A 25,826-nucleotide genomic window follows, 5' to 3' on the forward strand; every position below is an offset into this window, starting at 1 on the left:
TTTTATTAACATATTTAAAAAGTATAATATCATACCTGGATATTAAATCCTATTTTTGATACGTTATTTAAAGGGACAACTTTTACAAATCATAAACGTATTTAAGAAACGTTTAATTAGTATATGATAGTATTTTATAGTATTTTTATACGTGTTATAAACGTAAATACATTTCTGGCATTTTATAAACCATTTTTCAACTTATAAAATACGTTCCGTATTATATATACGTAATAAGAACGATTATTATAAACGTATATTGCACTAACGTATAAAAACCGTTTTACCTATATACATATACATACCTATACCTGTTTTATACCATACTTGCGTTTAATAAACGTATAAAACAATCCAGTTCTTATTGGGTTTATTGTGAATAGTCGACTAATAATCATTTATATATTAACTATTAAAAGTGTGCTGGTGATTATTCCAAATAACCTGATTATGAAATCAATAATCATTCCATAAAAGAACTATTGGGGAATGATTATTGCAAATAATCTCATTATGAAATCAATAATCACTCATTCAAAAACTATTAGGAAATGATTATTGCGAATAATCCAATCATTAGATGCTACATAATCACTATTAGAAAATGAGTAATCACTATTGTAAATCAATAGTGATTATTAGCTTTCCAATAGTTCATTTTTGTAAGGGAATTATATAGTGAAATGAGTGTGAGAGCATATTATGATGCTACAAATTGTTCTAACAATTCTTAGAATTGTTCTTACAGTTTTTTTCCGATTTTCAAAAGAACTGGAACGGTGATTAACCTTTCGCAAATACCGTATCGTGAGTTGCTAAAAAAATACATTTTTGAAAGACTATGAGCTCAAAATAATCTAATATAATTCTGATACTCTTTCAATATTGTTTAGAAATATAATTTTATAATTAAGTGATCCAAAATGTTTTATACGTATCCGAATAATTTAAGATCGAAAAATTGCTCCACGAAATGCGGAAGATTAAATATCTTTCTATATTATAAAAACAACGAAAACTAAATTTTATATATTATTCTTTACATCGGAATTAGTTATCAGTGTTATTCACAGAATAACAATGAATAATCTGATTTTATTGTCATAACATCAATTAATCGATAAAATATGTACTATTTTACAGTGATTGATTTTGGTATAACAATTTGATAAATAAATATAAAATCTTTGAAAAATTAATTTAATATTGCTATTGATTTTTATGGTTTTTTAAAATGAGTTATCGTCTTATAAACTTTTTCTTTCGCTCGTGATATGTAAGTGCTAGACCGTGTAATTTTTTGTTACTGGTTTCTCGACATTCTATATGTGATTACTTTTAATTTATTTAAAACATCTACAATGACTGTATTGTCAAAGAACGGATTGTTGCTGGCCAAAAGATACGCACTTATAAATTTGAATGGAAAAAACGACGTCTGTAAGCGTTTATCTATAGATAGGGCGACTGTCACCCGTTGACAATCAATTTTTCACGGATTAATGTATGTACTATAGTCGAATTGCGGTTGAGCCGACCTGTGCATTCTGTTCATTTTAATTCTTTTCATTAATTTATTACCATGTTGATAAGGGGCAAGTAAGCTCGAAATGTTCATGTATATTTTTTACATAATTATAACCATATGCTAACATCTACACTAGCGCTCTTTCTTGACCTTTGAACAAATTAAAACTGCGGAGTTACCAAAGTTCTATGCTTTTTTTATTCAAAATCTTTAATACACTTTTCACATCTCTTTCACAAAACCGAGATTTATATACGATGTAAGCTTTGATCGAAACTATTAATTATATGTAAATCTTTCTGACAGTCATTCAAATAATATAACACTTCCATTATATTAATATTACGTTTTAATATAATATTAAAATTACTTTTAATAATATTAATATAATTTTATGTTACCATCTGATTCTTATTTATATAAATATAAAATGTAATAAGTAGATGGCGACCGTAATGAATATAGAGGGCGTTAGAGTAGCGAGCGCGTGCGTGCGTTAGACATAGAGATAGAACATACACGATTGTAGACATACACAATAAATATAGAGTTAAAAGAGAACAATAGTTGTTAATAAGCACCTAATAATATTACATGGCGCAGTCGTGGAAGAACATTAAAAACAAAATAAAGTAATTTGTTTAAAGAACTGCAACATAAAAACAAATAATGGAAGGAATTGGAAGGTTACCAGAACCGATGAAATTTGAGGGAAATCTCGATGAGAATTTCAAGAAATTTTATCAAAGTTTTGAACTGTATCTGATAGCAACAGAAAAGGATCAAAAAGCAGATACAGTAAAAACAGCATTATTGCTAAACACTATAGGCAGTGAAGGCATCGAAATATATAACACATTTAGGTTAACCAGCACACAGAAAAGCGATTATAAGGTAGTGGTAAATGAATTCAAGAAATATTGTGCTCCAAGAAAAAACAGAACATATGAAAGGTTTGTGTTCAACAGTCGAAATCAACAAGTGGATGAACCATTTGACAAATTCTTCGGTGATCTCAAAAAGTTAATACAGTCATGTGAGTATGCGGACCAAGAAGACACATTACTAGTAGATAGAATAATACTAGGCACAAATGATTTAAAGGTTCAAGAAAAACTACTTAACATACAAAATGTTACATTGGAGACTGCAGTAGAAACATGCAGAAATTATGAAGCAACCAGGAGACACCTGCAGAATGTAAGAAATAAAGAAGAAGCTGCAGTTGATGTTGTTAGAAGACAGAAGCGACATAACAAACAAAAAGAAGAAAGAGGGCAAGCAAGCACTGAAGAAAATAGCGGAAAACACTTTAAATGCAATAAGTGTGATAAAGTTCATGGATACAGAGAATGCGCAGCATATGGAAAAACATGTTACAAGTGTGGAAAGATGAATCATTTTAGTAATGTATGTAAAACAAAACTGAAGAATGTGAAGGACGTCACAAAAGATGAAGAAAGTGAGTCTGAAGAAGATGATCTGTATGTAAGCAGCATAGTCAGAGTTGGAGAGTTGTCAAAGAAGACCAAGTCAATTTGGACGGAAATCATAGAAGTCAATGGGAAAGCATTGAAGTTCAAAATAGATACGGGATCTGAAGTCAACATAATACCACTCGTGATATACAAGTCAATAGCAGCGGATGGAAGTCAACGGATACGACAAACACGAACATTACTACAAGCATATGGAGGAGGAAAAATCAAGCCAATAGGAAAAGTTAAACTTAGATGTAAAAATACAGATAGGGACGAAGCATTAGAATTTATTGTTGTTGATTTAAATGTAAAACTGATACTCGGGTTGCCTAGTATTCAAAAGTTAGGTTACATTAAACACATTAATAACATTCAGATAAATAGTGAAAAAGAAAAGTTCATACAGTCGAATATTGATATATTTACAGGTTTAGGTACATTTAAAGATACTTGTACAATAACATTAAAGAAAAACAGTGAACCTGTTGCTAGACCATGTAGACGTGTACCTTTAACAATTAAAAGTAAACTAAAATCAAAACTTGAACAGTTAGAAAAACAAAAAATAATCGCTAAAGTCAATGGTGCTAGTGAATGGGTAAACTCCTTAGTAATTATAGAGAAACCAAATAAAACCTTGCGGCTCTGTTTGGATCCACAAGAACTGAATAAATGTATTGAAAGAGAATTTTTTGAAATTCCTAGTTTTGAAGAAATAAATAGTAAACTTAGTGGAAAGAAATACTTTTCAGTACTAGATTTTAAGAATGGATTTTACCAAGTTAAATTAGATAGTGAATCCAGTAAATTTACAGTATTTTCCACTCCATTTGGATGTTATAAATTTTTAAGATTACCATTTGGTATTAAAACAGCACCAGAAATATTTCAAAAAATAAATCAAAAGAATTTTGGAGATATCGACAATGTAATTATATATTTTGATGACTTACTAATAGCTGCTAACAGTAAAGAAGAACACGATAAGATATTACATAAAGTTATAGATAGAGCTAGGGAAATAGGCGTTAAATTTAACAAAGAGAAAGTACAGTACAGAAAAACTGAAGTAAAATATATGGGACCCATCTTCAATAGAGAAGGAATGCGTATAGATAAGGATAGAATAAGAGCAATTGATGAGTTAAAAACCCCAACATGTAAGAAAGAATTACAAAGGCTGTTAGGATTAGTTAACTATGTAAGAAAATTTATACCTAAGTTAGGTGAAATTGCAAGCCCAATATGTGATCTTCTGAGAAAAGATGTAGAGTTTCAATGGCTGGAAGCACATGACAAAGCGTTAAGCACTATTAAAAGTGAAATAAATAAAAATACTGTATTAATGAATTTTGATCCTACAAAACAGATTACAATACAAACAGATGCTTCTTTGAATGGTATTGGATGTTGTTTAATGCAGGAAGGAAGACCTGTAGCGTATGCTTCTAGAGGACTTAATGAAACAGAAAAGAAATATGCGGTGATAGAAAAAGAAATGCTTAGTATCGTATATGCAACTCAAAGATTTCACAATTATATATATGGTAGACAGATTAAAGTTATAACAGATCACAAGCCGAATGTATGTGTATTAAACAAACGCATTTGTCAGGTGCATTCACCAAGATTGCAAAGATTAAAATTAAAATTACTAAAATATGACATAAAATTAGAATACTTACCTGGTAAATACTTATATGTAGCTGACTGTTTGTCTCGAAATTACGGCAATGAAGTAGGAAAATTAGATAAAGATATGAATGAAATAGTACATTCCGTGGAAAAACATTTAAGAATGAGCGAAAACAGAAAGGAGGAGTTTAGATCACATACCAAAAGAGATGTAATATTAAGTGATGTATGTAAGTATTGTATGAATGGTTGGAAATGTAAAAAATATGAAGGAGAGTTAAAGATATATTATCAGATTCGAAATGACCTTCATGTATACAGGGATATGATATTCTATAATGACAGGGTAGTAGTACCGAAGAGATTGCGTGAAAGAATGTTACAATTATTGCATGAAGGACATTTCGGGATAAACCGTACATATGATAGAGCACGCGAAATTCTATTTTGGCCAGGGATGTCAACGGATATAAAAAATATGATTCAAAATTGTAAAGTATGTGAACGATATAGGTATGCTAATGTTAAGGAACCTTTGGTAGCACACGAAATACCAAAGCTGCCATTTCAGAAAATAGCTTCAGATATACTCGAATTTGGCGGAAAGTCGTACTTAGTTATTGTTGATTACTTAACGAAGTGGCTCGAAATAATATTACTTAGAAGTAAACAAAGTTGTGACATTATAGAGACATTTAAAAAAGTATTTGCAACGCATGGTATTCCAGACATTGTCATAGCAGACAATATGCCATACTCTTCTTATGAATGTCAGCGCTTTGCAAAAGAGTATGATTTCGAATTTCAAACAAGCAGTCCAGGATATCCGAAATCCAACGGACTTGCTGAAAGATTTGTACAAACAGCTAAGAATATCCTGAGGAAATCTGAGGATTTAAATGGAGCACTTATGGAATATCGAAATACGCCTATTACAAGTCTTAAAAGATCTCCAGCAGAACTATTATATCAGAGAAAATTAAAAACGAAACTACCTGTAGTGGAGAAAGTAAATACAAAAATAAGAAAGTTTAGGGATGAGCTGCAGAATAGGAATAAAATAATAAAGAAGTATTATGACAGACATGCGAAACCACGAGATGATTTTAAAAAGGGAGATACTATAGTGTATAAGAATAAAAAGCAATGGCAACCGGCAGTGGTAGTAAGTAAGCACAAGTCTCCGCGTTCATACTTGATTAATACTGGTTCAAACATATTAAGAAGAAATAGTAATCATCTTAAAAAATCAGTAATAAAACATGAGACAAGTGACACAGAAATACATAATGAGTTACCAGAAACCAGTATCAACCAAGAGATAAATAATAACAACAATAACATTCAGAATGATTCTAATAGAGATAATGTTGCAAGTGATAATGAGGCCAAAGATGAGATTAGTAAGGAAAGCGTAAGACCCGTCCGAGCGAGAAAAGTACCGTCTAAATTTAATAATTACGTATTATACTAAATGTTAAATTTACAAACTTATTTGGTGTGAAGCAGATATTATTTTCTAGTTTTGTTTGTATTAATTTCATTTAAAGTTTTGGTATTATATCACTTTCGAATAAGGGAAAGGTGTAATAAGTAGATGGCGACCGTAATGAATATAGAGGGCGTTAGAGTAGCGAGCGCGTGCGTGCGTTAGACATAGAGATAGAACATACACGATTGTAGACATACACAATAAATATAGAGTTAAAAGAGAACAATAGTTATTAATAAGCACCTAATAATATTACATAAAAGATAAATTTTTATAAATGTTAATAACATTTACAACAAAAAATAGTTTACTCAAAATTTAAAAAAAAGTATTTATGTGTAATCATTAAATACAGATATTCGGTAGTCTATTTCAATTTTAATATCGCGGAATAAACGTCGCCATTTTAGGCTCAGAATGTGGCGACTAGTCTCAAGGTCATGAAATGCATAATACGGCACAAGCATAACATAAGACCAATAGACCAATAAGAATCTTGTGTAAATCAATATGGGAATTTTATGCTAGATGTTTATTAGCTCATTGGACTTATGTTATGTTTATGTTCCGTTATGCATTTCATGTGCTCTGGGCTTTATACATCGGCTAACTTTTTACATATTAACTTAATTTTTTATATAATGATAAGGAGTCATTTTTAAACTTTGTCTTGTTCACCAGTAATTATTTAATTTAAATTTTTCATAACGATGAATGTCAATTAACCTAATGTTACAAATGAAATGTCAAGCCATACATAATCGAACTGTCAAAACTGTTAAATAAAGTACAGTCGTGAGCTAAAAAGTTGCAACACATTTTCTTCGATGGTTAAATGGTTCGATGCTTAATTGGTTGGATCCACAGATAAGAACCAATGACGTTCGATGAGCAAGCCTACATTCCAAAAACCATCGAAGAAAATGTGTTGCAACCTTTTAGTTCACGACTGTACTTTATTTGAGAGTTCACTACTGCTAAATGCCAATCTGAGCGAACAAATTCTAGGCGTTACAATTGGATGACTTTAATAATTTATAATTGGAAATAGCCGTATTATAGCCTTTTGACATTTCGATCCGCGCGCGCGCACATATTAGGATTTTCGATTTAAAATATTCCGAAGAATTCGCTCATAAAAAAAACCTCTATTAATTTTGTGACACCCTGTGTGTGTGTGTGTGTGTGTGTGCGCGCGCGCGCGCGCGCGCGTGCGTGTGCGTGTATATACCTATAGAGTGGGGAAAAAGTACAGGAACAGTAAAATATCTCGAAAACTAAGCATTTTAGAAAAAAAGTGTTTCAGATAAAACTTGTAGGGTTTCAAAAGATTTATTTACTAATATTATCAGTTTGACCGTGGATGTAGTCGCCAAGGGCAGATCAAAATAACATTAACTTTTTTAAATAAGACACCCTATTTTTAATTCCAGAGTCTAATAGCTGGTGTCAAGACCCCTTACGGAAATGAACTATTGGAAAGCCAATAATCACTATTGGCTTACAATAGTGATTATTCATTCTCTAATAGTGATTATGTAGCATATAATAATTGAATTATTCGCAATAATCATTTTCAAATAGTTTTTGAACAAGTAATTATTGATCATAATGGCTTTGTTTACACCGAATACTTGATACGCGTAATATTTAGTAACTTTCTATTCAATTATCTTAATTTCGGTAATAAATTTAATGAATAGTATATTAAGCTGGTACAATATGAATCAAGGTAATTAATTAAATATAGATATCACGTATACATTTACACGTATTGTCGAAATTAAAACAATTTAATAGAAAGTTACTTGTTAGTAGGCGTGTCAAGTGTTCGGTGTAAACTAGGTCATTGAAATTATTTACAATAATTATTCCCCAATAGTTCTTTTCAGCGGGTCACACAAACCACTCACAGTGGCAGATGCCTAGAGATTTTCCGTAGGTTGGGTTAGATAAGTCAAGGTTGGTGGGCCATCGAGATGTGCGCTATCGGAACCCTCCCAGTTCTTTTATGGAATAATTATTGATTTCATAATCAGCATGATATTTGCAATAATCACTGCTCAATAGTTTTTAACTGTAATGATCATTGATTCCAAATCAGATTGTTTGCAATAATAATTTTCCAATAGTTCTCTTTTAAAAATAATTATCGATTCCATTAATCAGATTATTTTCAATAATCACTACAGCACACTACTTTTAATATATAAATAATTATTAGTAGACTATCCACTATAAAGGATAGTATTAAATATTCCATATATCATTGCAGATTTTGGTATGATGAAAAAAATATATAGTAATAATACCTATTATTTATAACTTTGGGTTCAATAATAACACAATTACAAACGTGATTATTGATTTTCAATAATCACTACACCATTAAAATAAATAGTGTAGTCGTAATCGTAGTGACTATTGGGCTTAAATAATCTTTCAATAGTTCTGTGCAATAGTTTATCCCAATAATCTGCGAAAAAACTATAACGAATAATCCAATAGTTTTATTAATAGCTTTACTAATAGTTACAATAGTTTATTTCCGTAAGGGACCTTTCCAAAATTTTACAAAAAAATTTAATTATACAAATTAATATAATTATACAAAATGATAAATATTATTTTTAATAACGCTTTATCTTTAGTTAAAATTTGAATATAACAGATCAAAGTATTGTCAAATAGCTATTGATATAATAAATTTTATAAAACTTTATGAAATAACTGTTACTTTTAACATAACAAATCAAACGTAACTTTCAATTTGTATTATGCATTATTATAGGTAAAAATAACAAGTGTAAACTTTACCCAGTGAGTAGTTATAAAACTTCTTTTTGATGACGACCAAATATCAGCTGTAGTACAAACATACTTATAGTCTGTTCCAAAATTTCTGTCAAATGCTGTAGCATGGCTGTGTACATAATATCCACCTTTGATCGTAACATCTTTCTTGTCATTATGGTGACAGAATTTGTTAACTTATTAATACCTGAGAGATTAATTTAACAACAATATTAATAAAAATAATATACTCCAACAACAATATAAATTAGATTAATTCATCATTAAAAAATAAACAAGTAAATATAAATTGCATTAATAAGTAAGGAATAATCAGGTTAAACGTTATATTATCACATATAAGGTTTTTAAACGCTTGATGTTCTACGATATCCATTGGAGACATTGTTTCTACAACGAAGGAAATAAGGTTATCTGCAACTTATTGACTATTACGAGAAAATGCGCCAATTATACTCAAAAGCTGTTGCTTTTTTTGCGTTGTAATGCCAGATACTTCAGATTGTACATTATTATCAACATTATAAGGTTTTTTTCGTGAATTCTTGGATTATTTATTTTTATATTCCTCACATTGCTCAATGGAGTGATCTTTTGTCTGCATATAAAAAAGAAACTTTATTTTTACTTTTAATAATTAATAGAATCGCAGATTAATATACATTCTGTATTAGATCAACATAAAAAACTGGTTGGCCTCTAATATAAATCTACATAGACGTAATGTGTATATCTTATTAACATATGTTATACAAAGTACCCAGTAAACACTAAATATAACATAGATGTAATGTTATATAACATATATATATGTGTGTTATATATGTGTGGTATATAGTGTTATATTTATATTACATTCAGTGTTTGCTGAGTATCTAATAATTTTTTACATAACGCTTGCATAAAGATAGAATAGACTTTTGTGAATCGAAGAATCCTATATTATTTTGCAATAATTAATAAATCATTAATAATTAAAGAATTCGTCCGGCCTATTGTCAAATGCAAACGCATGGCGAAATAGATTACGTTCCAAAATTCATTATTAATACTGAAAAACTGTAGTTTATGTTATGTATACTATAAATTTTCAGTATTGGCAGTGAATTTTGGTATGCAAGTTATAAGATAGTCCAATGGCCGAAATTAGGGTTAGGTTAGGGTTAGGTTAGGTTAGGTTACGAGGCATCGGGAAAATTGTTTATTACAAGACAATTACTAGTTTTACCTGCTCTGTTTGCTTTCAAAAGGTGGTGTAGTCGATACCCAACACTTTGTATATATTTATAATATTAATATATTAATAAAAATGATACAAAAATGTCTACCTTCAAGTGATTTAAAAAATTCGTGGTTAAACCAATTCGACCTTTTATTCTGCATTTACATATTGCACAGTCTCCTTGTACATTTTCAGATTCGGTCCGAATGATTTTGAAAAATGTTCCGTCTAATATTAGGGGTATTGTTTTATTGCATGAATTAACGTTCATGTTATTTATATTTTCGTTTTCACTAATGTCATTATCCTTTTGATTGCTTGTTATTTTCAACTACTATAAACTGCGGCCACACAACGCTACGCCAGAAGTAATTTTCAGGGATGCTACTCTGTATACGCTTTTTATTCCTAATGATAGTCGTCGGTGTCGTTGCGCAGTTTTTTTACCATGTAAGATATCTACGCAACGACATCAACAACTATCGTTAATAAAAACAAAAAGCGTGTACAGAATAGCACCCCAGGTCTAAGTCGCTGCCACAACACTCATACAAACAAAAACAGATAGGCGCCACATCCGTGTGCAGTTAGCACCGTACTCGGCGCTGATTGACTTCTGTAAATATCTCCTCCAACTCCTTTTCGATACAGTAGCGACTCAGATCTGGAAAGTCCGCATTACACAACCAAAATGCAATGAGGTTATGTTCACTACATTTATGGACGGTCTACAAGATATCGCAAACATCTCATTAGAGTCGCGATTGTCGCGAAGCGATTGACAACCAATCAGTATAACGTTAAAAAAAACTTTAATTGTGAGCACTTAAAAAAACGATTTACCCATTTTACAAATGGTTAAATGTATAGATATTTCCATTTCAAATGTAAAATAGAAATAGTTTTCCAAAAAGCATTTGAAATGAAAAATACAAAATGCCATTTTCATTATAAATGCATATTTAACCCTTAAACACATAAGTGGGTCTGAGAGACCCCATATGAAGTTTTGAACGCTATGTGAAGACGGAATGAGATAGGAGGTTCAGACCAAGACGTAAAAAAAGTTTGAAATCTCTTTTGATTGATATGGTTGATCAACTTTTTTGGTCAACTAGAATTCGAACGGCACGGCAGCAAAGTTTTGTTAGGGTCAATGCGACCCATATAGTGTGTAAGTGAAACTTTTTTTGTGAGTATTTTATATAAAAAAGCTGGACAAAATACGTTTGAACAAGTCGGTTTGCGGATGTTACTTGCATACATACTATCTAAAGTTGGAATACTATAAAATGCTGTAGAAAAGGGAGTTTTTCCGAAATATATCATGAACACATCAATTTTCAATTTTAGAAACGATTTAATCAAAAATACCTCATATTCGCCTTGTTATATAAGTACATTTTTTAATAGAAATGACAATGATATAATTGTTTTTGAAAGTATGAATCTTTAGCTTTAAAACGCCATATTGTAAAGTTCTTCAAAGTTTTTTGTTGCAAAGATATGATTTTTTTTTTAAAGTGGATTTTTAGATGCCCAAAAATACCTCATATTCTCCATGTTACATAACTATACTTTTTAAAAGGAATGACTTTGCCAAATTTTATTTTGAAAATGTGACTCTTTAGCTTTAAAACGCCGTATTTGAAAGTCCTTAAACGTTTTTTGTTGCAAAAATATGATTTTTTGAAGGAAAAGTGGATTTTTGACCAATTTCTCATTTTTGCTTAATGGTTTTCCTTTTATAACTTCACAATAAATTGTTTTTCGGCAATGCCGATTGTGCAGTCACACTCCTGAGATTTTAAACTTTTGTTTTTAAAAAAAATCGTAGAAAAATATTGATTGTAATCAAAGTTATTGCTTCTCAAAGTTGAAAAAGTCTCCCAGACCCAAAAATGTTTCCGTATTTTACAGGATCGGTGTGTTTAAGGGTTAAAATAAAACTATTTCAAATATTATCCTGTCCTGCTAAATGGATGCTTCTCCGTGGACCTTACGCTACCACAAAATCTCAATGTGTAAATGATCATAACTCTGTGAAAACAAATTGTAGAGACCCCGGCAACATCACGTTGTTCTCTTCTCGAAAAACCCTTTCAAACAAACCCTCATACAATCCTATATTGTATTTTTTTGCCCCCCCTCCCCCCTTTTCCTTGCCCCCCAGGGATGGCAAAATGAGTGTTTTTGATGTTATGTGTAGATTGTGTGATTTTAATTTTAATCCTATAAATTTTAATCAGAAGTTACTTTTCATTAAGTACTTTCCGAGTTATGACGCTTGAAAGTTACAATACACTGTAGCTTTCAAGCCTCACATTTCGGAAAGTACTTAACAAAAATAAACTTTCTTGTAGGGTTTTGGAAAAGTGATACCAGTTATTAGATTCTGGAATCAAAAATAGGGTATTCTATTTAAAAAAGTTAATGTAATTTTGATCTGACCTTGGCAACGCTATCCAAGGTCAAACTGATAATAATAATAAATAGACCTTTTGAAACCCTACAATTATTATCTAAAATACTTTTTCCTAAAATGCTTAGTTTTCAAGATATTTTGCTGTTCTGATACTTTTCCGTTACCCTGTACACACACATACACGCGCGCGCGCGCGCGCGCGTGTGTGTGTGTGTGTATACAGGGTGTTCATTAATGGTTATCTTCGTTATTTCTTTTACAATAAGAAATAACTAACCGACTTCACTTCATATAAATTACATGGAGTATAGTCGGTAAATCATGGTTAAGGCGCATTCTTATGGTAAAACGAAGATACAACCATTATCGAACACCCTGTATATACAGTACAGGGTTATTCTGAAGGGTTGTACCCACTTTTTACCAAAGGAGCATGACTTACCAACGCATTTATAATTTTTGATATTATATTAGAAATACAAATACGTCTCAAAAGTTATGTTCCTATGGTAAAAAGTGGGTACAGCCATTAAAATTTACCCTATGTATATACAAGGTGTCTGATAAATGATAAAATTCTTGCGTGTAGGTAGAATGGACCAAACTAAGTCGAAAAGTCCTGTACCACTTTGCGATTTTTGCAATAGTTAACGAATTATAAATTAATAAAGATAGCCGAATTAAATCGACCCTCCGTCAAATTCAAGCGCGTGATCGAGATTGTCAGACGCGCGAGGAGTTGTTATTAATAAGTTTAATTGATTCCATTGGGAAATAATTCAACCACGTATACTATTGAACCGTCTACTCTCTTATATAATATTCCCAAACACAATTCCTCTTTTTTTTCAATATATTCATTTCAGATCGCTTTGTAAATCGCTTAAGTTTTGCAATTTTTATTTTATGCAACAGTTTTTACAGCTATGAAAATGACTCGTTTTTTTTCAATACGAAATAAATGTATGCAACTACAGAGTATTGATTTTTCACAATATTATGAATTAAATTACAATACTGAATTATTTGTTTCAACATAATGATTACTTCTACCAAGTTACATACCAATTCGAAATCAATTATTTCCATATAACGATTACTTGAATTGATTTGTGTACCGAGTTCGAAATCGATTATTTTTACGCATAGCCCTAGTATTAAGCCTTGCAAGCGTAACGAATTTGATTTTAACTCAGGCTTATGTCTTCGACATTTTTTTGATTTTACTTATCCCCACTCTATTTAATAGAAGGTTAATTCGAAATAATATAAAATTCGAAGTAATATATCAAGGTCGAACTTGAGATAAAGATATTTTACACTCCTCTAATGTATGTACACAAATATAATATATAAAATTATAATTATGAAAACAAAAAAATTTTAATTTTATACAAAAAAGTTCGTTTGGAACAAGACAGTATTTATTTTAACAAAGCTTTTTGGATATGTACTATTCCTGTGTATATCCTATTATTTTGTTCTAGTAACACAATATTTACATTTAATTACAGAAGATCTCTGAAAATAGTTACACAAAACAGTTTTACAGTAAATTTATTGAATTAATATTGACATGATAACCAACGGTTTAATTGATTATATACTAATAAATGGTTTTAGCATTAGTACTGAAATTTTGGTTACTCGTACTACGTATTTCTCTTAGTGTAATATACTAATAATGCTAATGCCAGCGATATTTAACTTAACAAAAATCTGTCGATTAATATTAATTTGAATCCAGTATCTATTTCGACTGTTCTCTTAAAATATTGATTATTAATAATTATCTACTTTAAATTCTTATTTTCAAGATTTGCGCCAGAAACTTTTTATGATGTGAAATCAATCCCCAAGAATTTATTTGATATCTTTTCAACAATGAGTGTGTAAACAAAAAATCAGTTTGAGAATGTGCAAACAAAAATCCATCGATTAATAATGGAAAGGAAGATGTTATGAATGGAATACCATTTTGTTTTTTGACAATAATTCAATAAATAATAACGCGACACAATTGTAACCAATGTAAGTTTATTATTAGTCATAAAGTTTACCAATTATCTTATAGGTAGAAGTTCATCGGATAAATATAGATATAGAACAAATGTAATTTACAATTTATTGAAGAGGAGAAAAAAGGATATATGTTTGTGGAATAGCACAAGGATCGTAGAATACTAATAACTAATGTCATGAAAGGTTTTAATTTATAAAAAACATAATGATCTTTCGTAAATTTGACACAAATGAGTAAAACAAGATTTTACAAACATCTTATAAAATACATTTTATTAAAAAAAAAAACTTTTTGTTTGACTATTTTTTGACTTAAACATTTTTTTCAAATAAGGCTTAAAACTTTTTAAAATAATTTCTTTGGTTCTAACATTATGCAACATCTACAATGAAATTGTAAAGTTGCAAGAGAAATATACATGATGGATGAGTATATTCTACAACCACAACTTACATATAATGTGACTTTATTTGCTGAATTCATATGTACTTTGACACATATTCAATTCAATAATATTATTTAAAATTCACATTCAATGCTTTTAAGTTAGAAAATACTAAAGTTAAAAAGTTAATATGTAACACTCTTCTCAAAATTAAGTAGAGAGTATACACATATAAAAATTTCTGCCACATGCAAAACAGAAATTCAGCTTTTATGAAAACACAGCGAACACTGACTAATAACCATCCTACAATGTCTAAATCGACTGTAACGAAGTAATTTTAATAGTTATTCTTAAAATTCAATCCAAATTACATGCAATATCATGATATATTCCCTCACCGTAAATATATTCCACGACCGTCATTCTTCCTCTACATTATACTATTATGAACCTAATACCCAATATTTCAAGCTTACTTATCTGGAATTGACTTTTCTTGAAACTTTAATTTAATAACTTTCATCTTAATTTCTTCAATATTTTTTTTTAAATTCTTGAAAATTTGTTAAAGTCAACAAAGTAGAATACTCCCTTAAGGGCATAAAATAATCTTTTTAGTGAAATAAAATTTCGTTACAAATTTATTAAAATTTTATCAAATTTAACGAAACATCGAATTCATTGAAACATTTTCAAAACATAAAAAATTTTCTATTAGGATATATTAAATAACAGCAAAGGTTTCTCGTTTGTATTATTAAAACAATAAATAATCAAAGACCAAAACAAGTTAGTTATAAAAATACAATCTAGTGAATAAATTATTGAAAACATACTGTTGATGAAACGTTTCGACCTCACTTGTTCTTCATCAGCATTTATATAATTAAAAAATTAAATATTTAAATATTTTCTATCTACTGTATCACTCGTGATTGTTTACTCATTTAATCGTGCTTGTTCATGGTCACGCAAATTATACATAATGTGATGTCCTTATATATAACCAAATTTTTAAAAATAATAAATAAGTTAATATAAGTCAAAATTTAAATATATTTATTGTGCATCTTGTAATAAAAGTTATACATAGCTGATTCATCGTTGCAATCGTTGCCGTGCAAGAACAGTCCAAGTCCATGTTGTTAAAAAATTGTCCAATGGTAAAAGATAATCGTTCAATGTATAAAATTAAATATGTGTCTTTAAGATGACTATACATCCTTTTTTGATTTGTTGTGCTTGTCTATTGTTAAAATAAATTAATTTTGTTGTGAATAAAAAGATATCCTTTAAGGTTTCTTTAAACTAAATTAAAAAAGTAAATAAAAAAATAAGTTAATCACTTACAGATTGATTACAGCATGTATAGAATACTGTGCTCGTTCGTCAGTGTATGTCTTTACTGTTCGAGAGTCTATACACGAATGAGAGAATTTAACATATATGGGCAAGATAAACGTGGTAAATTATATACAGGACGTAAATGTTTTTTATTATCTGTATATTATGTTTTCTCTTTATTTGAATCTTTCGAAGAAAATCTATCAAGTAAATCACAAAGTAAGATTTGTTTAACAACTCTAATTATCTTTTTTCAAGTTAAGGACATTGTTTTGCTCTTTAATATGTATCATTTCTGAAATCGTTCTTTTATGATAATTAGGTTCTATGTGTAGGATTTCTGCATTCCTCCCAATCTATCGAGTGATCGCAATGTAAAACATGTTCAGAAATAACAAAGCGTCTCGACGAATTTAATCTGATATGTTATTCGCATGTTCTTTTATTCTTGTTTTAAATTTCCTTTTTGTTTAGTCTACATAGGAGAACTCACAATCCTTACAGTTTATTTTATATATCACATTATTCGTGAAAGTAGCGGTGTCTCTATCTTTCTGTGCTTTGATAAACCTGCCAAGTCGATTCAAGCATCTGAATATCTATTATTTCCGAAAAATATTAAATATTAATAAGGTACGAAATAGTTGCCCGGTAATATGCATTCAGCAATTTTTTATCGCGCTTGAACAATACGATCACCAAATAATCGAATATATATTTCGAAGTTTTAGAAACGTTCTGTATATATTATACGAATGGATTCTATTGGAATTAGAAAATGTTTAATTTGCTTCTTGAAAATGTTTAATAGCAAATTCGGTTGGACGCAATAGTAATCATTAAAATCGTCTTGCACTAATTGTGCACCTAAGAATATGTATTCAGTATCTATAAATATATAAACAGATTAAATTGTAAAATCCTCAATCAACACATTATTATGTTATTTGATAAAATATATATTCTATTCAAATATATTTTATTATTCAAGATACTTATTACATTTTATTTTTAAATGAGGTTAGATCAGTGTACAGCGGTTTTAATGTGCATCATTGCTGATTAGTGCAGTGTGCAGTCCAACCGAATTCGCTATGACAACTGAAATAAAAGACAATGACTTTCACAATCACATTGTGGTAGCAATTGTTAACTGTAATAAATATAGATAGAGCTTGTAGAAGCCTCTTTCTCCTAACCGGCGAGACAATTTGGCCAATTAAATGAGAAGAAGCGCCATGCATATCGTCACGTGGTTTATATAAAGGCATTTTAATTAAGTAGTCTCCTTAGTCGTGCGCTGACAGTTCAACAGTCAATTTGTAGAATTGATTTTTATTTACGTTTTCTTACTTTTTCACAAAGAAATGGATTTGGATTTGACAAAATTCATTATGGTAAATTGCTAATTAATTTGGCAAATTGTGTCGACCAAATGGTCATCAATTTTCAGTGCACATCATTTTTATTACAGAAATATCAATGTAATACTAAACGAGAAAAAGTGTCTGGAACAATATAAATTATGAAGAAAATAATTATTTGCGAAATTAATTTATATTTTATTAAGAAAACAATCGATAAACTCAACTATCAAGTCGGCACTGAATAATTGTAACTTTGGTTTCTTTGAAATACTAAATTTGACGGAAAAAAAATTATAAACTTCCTAAAATCTTTTAACTGATAAACTCACAAATATCTTCGATATATGTTTAGATTATTAATATATATATTTTTTTTTTAGCAATATAAAATGAAGTGGAAATTACGTAGTTTGTACAAGGCGTTTAGTCGCAAAAAAGTAGTGGATACCACTGAAAAAAGTACACTAGCAAGAGTTTTGTCGACTATTGATCTCACAGCTTTAGGAATTGGCTCTACTTTGGGAGTAGGTGTATACGTTTTGGCAGGATCCGTCGCAAAAACCATTGCCGGTCCTGCTGTGATCATTTCATTCGCAATCGCCGCGATAGCGTCGATGTTCGCAGGTATGTATTTATATCACATTGATACGTAATAAGATAACCATTTGATAAGCATTATCAATTCATTTCTTTTAATTTGAAACATAATTTCGAGTATACTTTAAGACTTTTAATTCTTTCCTGAGGCAGCTTAATGAAGAAAAATATATTTTATAGAAAATATATGAAATTAAATAATGAATAATTAATGAACATGTGGTCTACATCTTCTAGTTTTTCAATTTCACTGCTCGAGCAGTTCTCATTTCCAGTAACATAAATGATGCAAACAATGCAGAATATATTATAAAAATTACTGATGTTGCTTCAAAACGTGACAACTGAGATAAATTTGTTTCATTCAAGAGTTTCGTTACCTGGATTAAGAATTTTTGGAAAAAAGATCCTTACTCGATTCATTTGGCAAATTAATCGATAACCTTAAGATAACATTCGCGGTTAATCGTTTCCTATACTCGATAAATAATAATTTATAATGCTAATGATGATTAATGAATACCGCAGGTGAACATTGTAAACATATTTATTTATTCAGGTGCGATTTATGTATCTTTTCAATATTCTTTTCAAAATACATTCGGGTAAAGCTTATAAATTCGAGTTATATTAATTGTTAAAAATTACAATGAGACCGCTGGTACTTGTATATATTATAAAAAGAATTCTTTTGAAACTATTATAATTTATTTTTTATAATTTTTATTTTTAATCTTTTATGTGTGATAAATGTTTTGCCTATCTATCACTGATATGTAGACAAAATTTATCAAATATAAAAGATTAAAGATTAAATTAAAATTTTTAGCTTCTAGAGATTGTAGCTATATTATGGACTACATAACTATATTATAAAATACGCACAATTATAATAAAGTAAATAATAATGCAATAAAATTATAATAAAACAGAGAAAAAATGTTCTCCAACTAAACAATATGACATTTTTCATTCATATATATTTTAACAAAGAAATGTTTAGTCTTGCCGTCGTCAAAATGATAAATAATGAATAAAATTTAAACAATAAAATAATTTGTTGTTTAAAAATATTTCTATATACTATATAGGAGAAGAGGGTAATATGGCATCTATTTTTATTTTATTGAATAACTTTGTATAAAATCAGTATTTTATATTAAAACTGGAACAATTATATTCGTCAAAGTGTTGTTTAAGAAATTCTAGACTCAAAGTAATGAAATATTTATTACTTAGGACGTGATTTATAAAAATGCGACGTAATGTATAATACAATCGGTAGAAGAAAAAAGGTGGTAATACGGCTAGCCCAGAAATAATTAAAAAAAATCGATTTAGTTTTAAAAAACAATATTTTGTTACAAAATTACATGTTTTCAATTTTTTATCATTTAGAATTATCCTGATTTTAAATTTTGCATAACTCGAAGTGTGTACAGCCGGATAAAAAGTTAAATAATAAAAAAAAACACTCGTATATACATTCGTGTGATAATACATTCAAGTTTAAAAACAATAAGGAAGTGTGTACAATTAAGTACTAAAATGTACCTTGAAAAAGTTTAGAAGTGCTATACAATAAATTGCCTAATAATTGTTAGCTATAGTGTATTGGCATATTAGCGCCGTTAAAAACGCAGAGCTACTTATATAATTCCATAAATAATTATTTGAATTCATCATCTAATAAAGGAGATAATAGGGCTAGTCGTATTGTCGACACAGCTATAATACCTTTTTCTCTTCTATATATCATATATGTGCATATATAAATTATACCTTCTTTATTGATTTTTACAAATGTCGAATAGCATCTGGAATAACTTTTTTATTTTTTGTTTAAATACAAATGCAACTAAAAATATGTCAATATAGTACAATGTAGTACAATAATTAAATTAAATATGAAAAATTTTTTATTAAAAAGAACGTTAAAAAAATTAATACATTTAAAAATATTATTTGTTTATTAAGATGTAATTCGTTTTTTCATCCATTTACTTATTTCTTCTATCAATAATATTTATGTTTCTCAATAGTACTGTTCAAGAAAAAAATCTTGAACTTCAAAATTAAAAAATTACAAGCATAAGTTTCAAATAGTTCCCAGATAGCGATAAATATCCCACGATATTTATGATAAATATTAATAGATATTTATTATAAACATTTTTCATAAATGTTATAAAAATATTTTATAACGTGACATATTTTATATACATAACAAACATAATTATAAAAATCTACAAAATGTTCTTAAAATATTTATGAAATATTTTCTTAAATATTTCTGCTAAATAAAAAATGAATATTTACTAAAATAGTTTATAAAATGTTTTAGTAAATATTTATGATAAATAAAAAATAAACATTTAGAGTAATAATTTATAAATTTTTTCGTATTTTATTTAATTACTGTATTATATTAACATATATTTTCTAAAGTATTAGGTGCGCAACTAATTTTTCGTTGTTTGTCAATTGATGGCTCCAGCAGTAAGTTCTGGTCGATTTAGACATATCCAAAATGTCATGAACCAAGCTTAGACATATGGTAAACAAACCGCATTGACACGTTAGTGATTTTGTTTTGGCGTCATATACTTTTGATTGTGTGAAAATGTCTGATTTTGTGCCAAATACTCGTCATTTGCGGGAAGTGTTGATTTTCTTATTTCATTCGAAGAAAACAGCGGCTGAAACGCATCGAGAGCTCCAAAAAATTTACGGAGATGCTGCTTTAAGTGAAACAACGTGCCGTGATTGGTTCCGTCGCTTCGAAGACGATGATTTCAATGTTGACGACCGTCCGCGTGAAGGAAGGCCAAAAAACATTCGAAGACGCTGAATTGGAGACATTGCTTGATGAGGATCTGTGCCAAACGCAAGAACAGCTTGCTTCAGCATTAGGAGTTACCTGCCAAGCCATTTCCAAGCGTTGGGAATGATTCAAAAGCAAGGAATTTGGGTTCCTTATGATTTGAAGCCAAGGGACATTGAGCGTCGTTTTTTCACCTTCAACAACTGCTCCAGCGGCAAAAAAAGAAGGGTTTTCTTCATCGCATCGTGACGGGTAATAAAAAATGGATTCATTACAGCAACTCAAAGAAAAGAAAGTCATGGGGACTGCCCGGTCATGCTTCTACGTCGTCGGCTCGGCCGAATATCCACGCTGCAAAGGTTATGCTGTGTATTTGGTGGAACCAGGTTGGTGTTATTTATTATTAGCTGTTGAAACCAAACGAAATCATCACTGGGAAACGGTATCGACTTCAATTGATGCGACTGAGCCAAACACTGCGCGAAAAACGGCCACAATACAAGCAGAGGCTACAACAAAGTGATTCTACTGCATGACAACGCTCGGCCTCATGTTGCCAAACCCGTTAAAACCCTCAAAACGCTCAAATGGGAAATCCTACCCAACCATATTCCCCAGATATTGCGCCGTCCGATTATTACTTGTTCCGTTTGATGGCACATGGTCTAGCTAGTAGCTCCGCTCATATAAAAACATCAAAAAATGGCTTGATTCGTGGATAGCCTCAAAAGACGAACACTTTTATCGTAACGGTATTCGAGCTCTGCCATAAAGATGGGTAAAAGTTGTAGCTAGCGATGGGCAATACTTTGAATGATTCATTTGTAACCATTTTTTCACAATAAAGTTGCATTTTCATAAAAAAAAAAAACAGCGAAAACTTAGTTGCGCACCTAATAATAGAGAGAGATATTTTGACCGTTGCTGTATCAATACAAATTGAACAAGAATGCCTTCTACGATCGCAGCTAAATCTTTATGCTTGTATTGTTTGTGTGATTTTATATCCTTTCCTCAAGTTCAATGAACTGCACGCCGAATTAATTTCTTTACAGTTTTTTTAGGGGAGAAAAAGTTAATATTTAATAATACGTGAATTTCTTTGGGGGTAGTCAGTAGGAATTTCAATCCCAACTTTCAGACAGTCCCACTTTAGGCGTTGCGCACCTGCCCCCGGACGAGCTTCAGATTCCCTCTGGCCCGGAGGGCAGTAGTCTAGTAAGGGCTCCTTCTCAGGGTTATGAGCTAGTGGAGGACAGTAGTGTCCACTAGTATTGGAAAAAGGCAATGGAACATATTTCCTGAAACCGCTTGTCACCAGATTTCTGTAGGTGCTAGAGAATCACCTCGAACCAGCTGCAGTACTGCGGGTGCAAAAGGCAAGAGGAAAACCACTGCATCTAGTCTTTCCTTTAAACAACTATCATGATGGCAAACTCAAATAACGGCCCTGAGTACGGGCGTCCCTTAGATGGAACAGCAGGGGTGCTAAGAATTTCCCGGATTAGAATGATGAATGTTCACAAGATTGCCTCGTGAAATGTAAGATCTCTCTATAAGGGAGGCAAATTACGTAACTTAACACAGGAAATGAAGCAGATAAAGCCAGATTCTCAGAGCATGCAAGATTAGATAGCCAGATTATTCGGACTCATCTGACGGTTTGCACCGTAACGGTCATTCTGGAGTGAAATTTGGCACTGGTAGTGCAAAATTTTTTACCGCTCTCCGAACAAGTTATGCTGTTACAACTGAGAGGAAACCCACTTAACATAAACTTCATCCAGGTCTACGCACCTACGGCCGACAAGGAGGACTAGAAGTTCGAAGAGTTGTACGAGCAGGTCGACAAAGCCCTTTCACACACAAAGAGATCTAAAATAAATATTATTATGAGAGGCTTTAACGCGAAAATCGGATGTACCCCCACAAATAAAGTGACCGGTCAGTTCGGACTCCGGGAAAGAAACGAAAGGGGGTATCTAGTGCAGTTTTGCATTGATAACAACTTGGTGATTCAGAATACCTGGTTTCAACTGTCTAAACAACGTCTGTATACTTGGAGATCGCCGCGGGACGGACATAATGGTAGCATCGTCTGTAACCAAATTGATTTTATCCTAACAAATCAGCGGTTCAGAAATTGCGTTCAATCTGTGAAAACATACCCAGCAGCAGACATCAACTCGGATCATAATTTGCTCTGTGGAAAAATAAAGCTGCACTTGAAAAAAGTGGCTGTAAGGAACAAGCGACAAAGATTTAATTTTGAAGGGCACAATCATCCCATGCAACAGAGACGCTGAAACGGAAAATCAATTCAAGTCTGGCCAACATACTACCACATGAATTAACAAATAGCGGCATGGACTTGGAATAGGAGAAAATCAAGAATGCAATCCTCCAACCTAGTGAAAAGCTTAAGAATAATAAACGACTTAAAAGAAAAGATTGGATAACTGACGAGATCTTGAATCTGATGGAGCGACAAAGATCTTTTAAAAATAGGGATCCATACAATATAATAATACCAATCGGCTAATTTGGAGAAAAATTAGAGAAACCAAGGAAGAACATCTAAAAAGATCGTGCAGGGAAATAAAACGGCTGCAGGCGATTTACGACGATTTCCATTTTCACAAGAAAATTAAGTGAGCTTGTGGAATGCTCAAGACCCTATGCCCTGCCATTTTACGAAATGTGGATGGCAGAGTCGCTCCCAAAGATCAAAGCGCCGAATGGACAAAGTACATTCAACATCTTTTTGACTCCAACCGAGAAGAATCACGGATACAGTTCGAGGATCACATAACGGGAGCTAGCATTCTCCTCTTGGAAGTAGATTCGGCCGTTCGTAAGGCCAGAAACCGAAAAGCCCTCAGACCTGACAAAATATCAGTCAAGCTATTAAAATTGCTTGATGAGAAGGGCATCGGGGTACTGACAGGACTGTTTAACCGAATTTACTAGACTGCCATTGGAGTGGCTAAAATCGACATTTATACCGCTACCAAAAAGGTGCACACTGAGGAGGTAATATCCGTTTTATCAGCTTGATGAACCACACCTTAAAAATCCTGTTGCGAGTTGTCCAGGGTCGGATTCATACTCGGTGCAAAAATATTATGAACGGACTACAGTTCGGTTTTCGCGGCGGACTAGAAAAAAGGGCCGCGCTGTTCGGCATGAACGTATTGCTGCAAAAATGTAGAGAATTCCAAAAACCGGTTTTCGTGTGTTTCATAGACTTTGAAAAGGCATTTGATAGGGTATAGTATACGCAACTGTTCGAAACAATGCACCGTATGGGATTGAATGATCTTAATATACAGTTATTGAAAAATCTAATTACATGGCGACAGTCAGGATCAATGGCGATCAGCCTACCGACTGCGTGCCCTATAAGCGCGACGTTTGTCAAGGATGTGTGTTGTCTCTCCGCTACTTTTTAATGTTTACTCCAAGATGATATTCAGTGAAGCCCTGGAAGATCGCGAGGAGGGGGTGCAAATCGGGAGTAAGGTGATTAGTAACATTTAAAATGCTGATGATACGACTCTCTCGGCGAAGAGCATAGAGGACCTTCAAAGATTGGTGGAGGCGAGATCTGTACCAGATATGGGTTAAGTATCAACACGGAAAAAACAAAGTTGGTGGTCATGAGTAAGAAAGAGATAAACCCTGGCAAACTCAAAATCTAAGGAAAAAATATCCAGCGTGTTCACTACTTCAAATACTTAGGAGCATAGCTGAATGAGACGGCCAGCCCGGACGAGGAGATTCGAGCAAGAATCAAAATTGCGAGATTTGCTTTCACTCAAATGAGAAGTGTCCTATGTTGCCGGTCTTTAGATTTGGCGGTCTGTCCGCTCCGGTGCTATGTGTGGTCGAGCCTTCTTTACGTCTGCGAGATTTGGACGCTGAAGGTATCAATGATAAATCGCCTTTGAGGCGATTTGAGATGTGGTGTTATCGTAGGATTCTTCGAGTATCTTGGATGGACCGTGTGGCCAATGACAGCGTATTGCGTCGCCTGCACGCAGATAGGAAGTTGCTGGCAATAGTAAAGCGACGTAAGTTGGAATATTTTGGTTATATGTTGCATGGCCTCAAGTACAAACTCCTACCATCATAAAAGGAAAAATCGAAAGAAAAAAAGGATAGGAAGAAAAAACTTCTCGTGGCTAAAGAATATAAGAATCTGGTCCGGACTTAATGTAGAAAAACTGTTCTGGGTTGCTTCTGACAGAGAACAATATAAAAAGCTGATTGATGGTCTCCTACGTTCGGAATAGCGAGCAAGGAACGAGAAGAAGAATTTCTTAATTAATTAGAAATTAATTCGGCGCTTTAAACCCTAACAAAAGTTATTTCAGATGCTATTCCGCATTTGCAAAAATATTTATGTAAATAATATGCTTTAATTATACCTATTGTTGAGATATAATTGTTTTTAAATAGCCAATTGGCGCTTTGTATTGTATCGAATTTATCAGTCACTAACCTATGTGTAAGCGCTTTCTATGGTGTGCGCACGCACACGCGACTTTGTTTGCCGTTTGGCACGTGTCACTCTCTCTCTCTCGCTGAGCACTCGCACAGCTCGTGTAATTTGTGTATCCGATTTATATTGATTAAAGAGATATAATTTAGTAAAGTGTTTGGATTCTAGTTCTTTGCCCTAAC

The 25,826-nt window shown here is 31.5% G+C and overlaps 2 protein-coding genes across 3 annotated transcripts in view; both read left to right on the forward strand.

Annotated features, from left to right (window-relative positions):
- Positions 1-25,826, forward strand: part of LOC105205656 (high affinity cationic amino acid transporter 1) — a 119,148-nt gene that overhangs the window by 10,760 nt on the left and 82,562 nt on the right. The window contains exons 1-2 of one of the 2 annotated variants that reach the window (XM_026139683.2): positions 17,404-17,749; positions 18,100-18,343. In XM_026139683.2, the coding sequence (XP_025995468.2) occupies positions 17,720-17,749; positions 18,100-18,343 (274 nt within the window). In that variant the 5' untranslated portion in view covers positions 17,404-17,719. Of the gene's footprint in view, positions 1-17,403; positions 17,750-18,099; positions 18,344-25,826 lie in introns of those variants that run through there. The other variant, XM_039446117.1, reaches the window with a different exon arrangement.
- LOC120357725 (uncharacterized protein K02A2.6-like) lies at positions 2,198-6,627 on the forward strand. Its single transcript, XM_039449054.1, has 4 exons — positions 2,198-3,514; positions 3,560-4,594; positions 5,174-6,058; positions 6,547-6,627. The coding sequence occupies exons 1-4, from the start codon at positions 2,198-2,200 to the stop codon at positions 6,625-6,627; spliced, it is 3,318 nt and encodes a 1,105-aa protein (XP_039304988.1).

This window comes from Solenopsis invicta, chromosome 1 (genome assembly GCF_016802725.1).
Source record: "Solenopsis invicta isolate M01_SB chromosome 1, UNIL_Sinv_3.0, whole genome shotgun sequence".
Taxonomy (NCBI): Eukaryota; Metazoa; Arthropoda; class Insecta; order Hymenoptera; family Formicidae; genus Solenopsis; species Solenopsis invicta.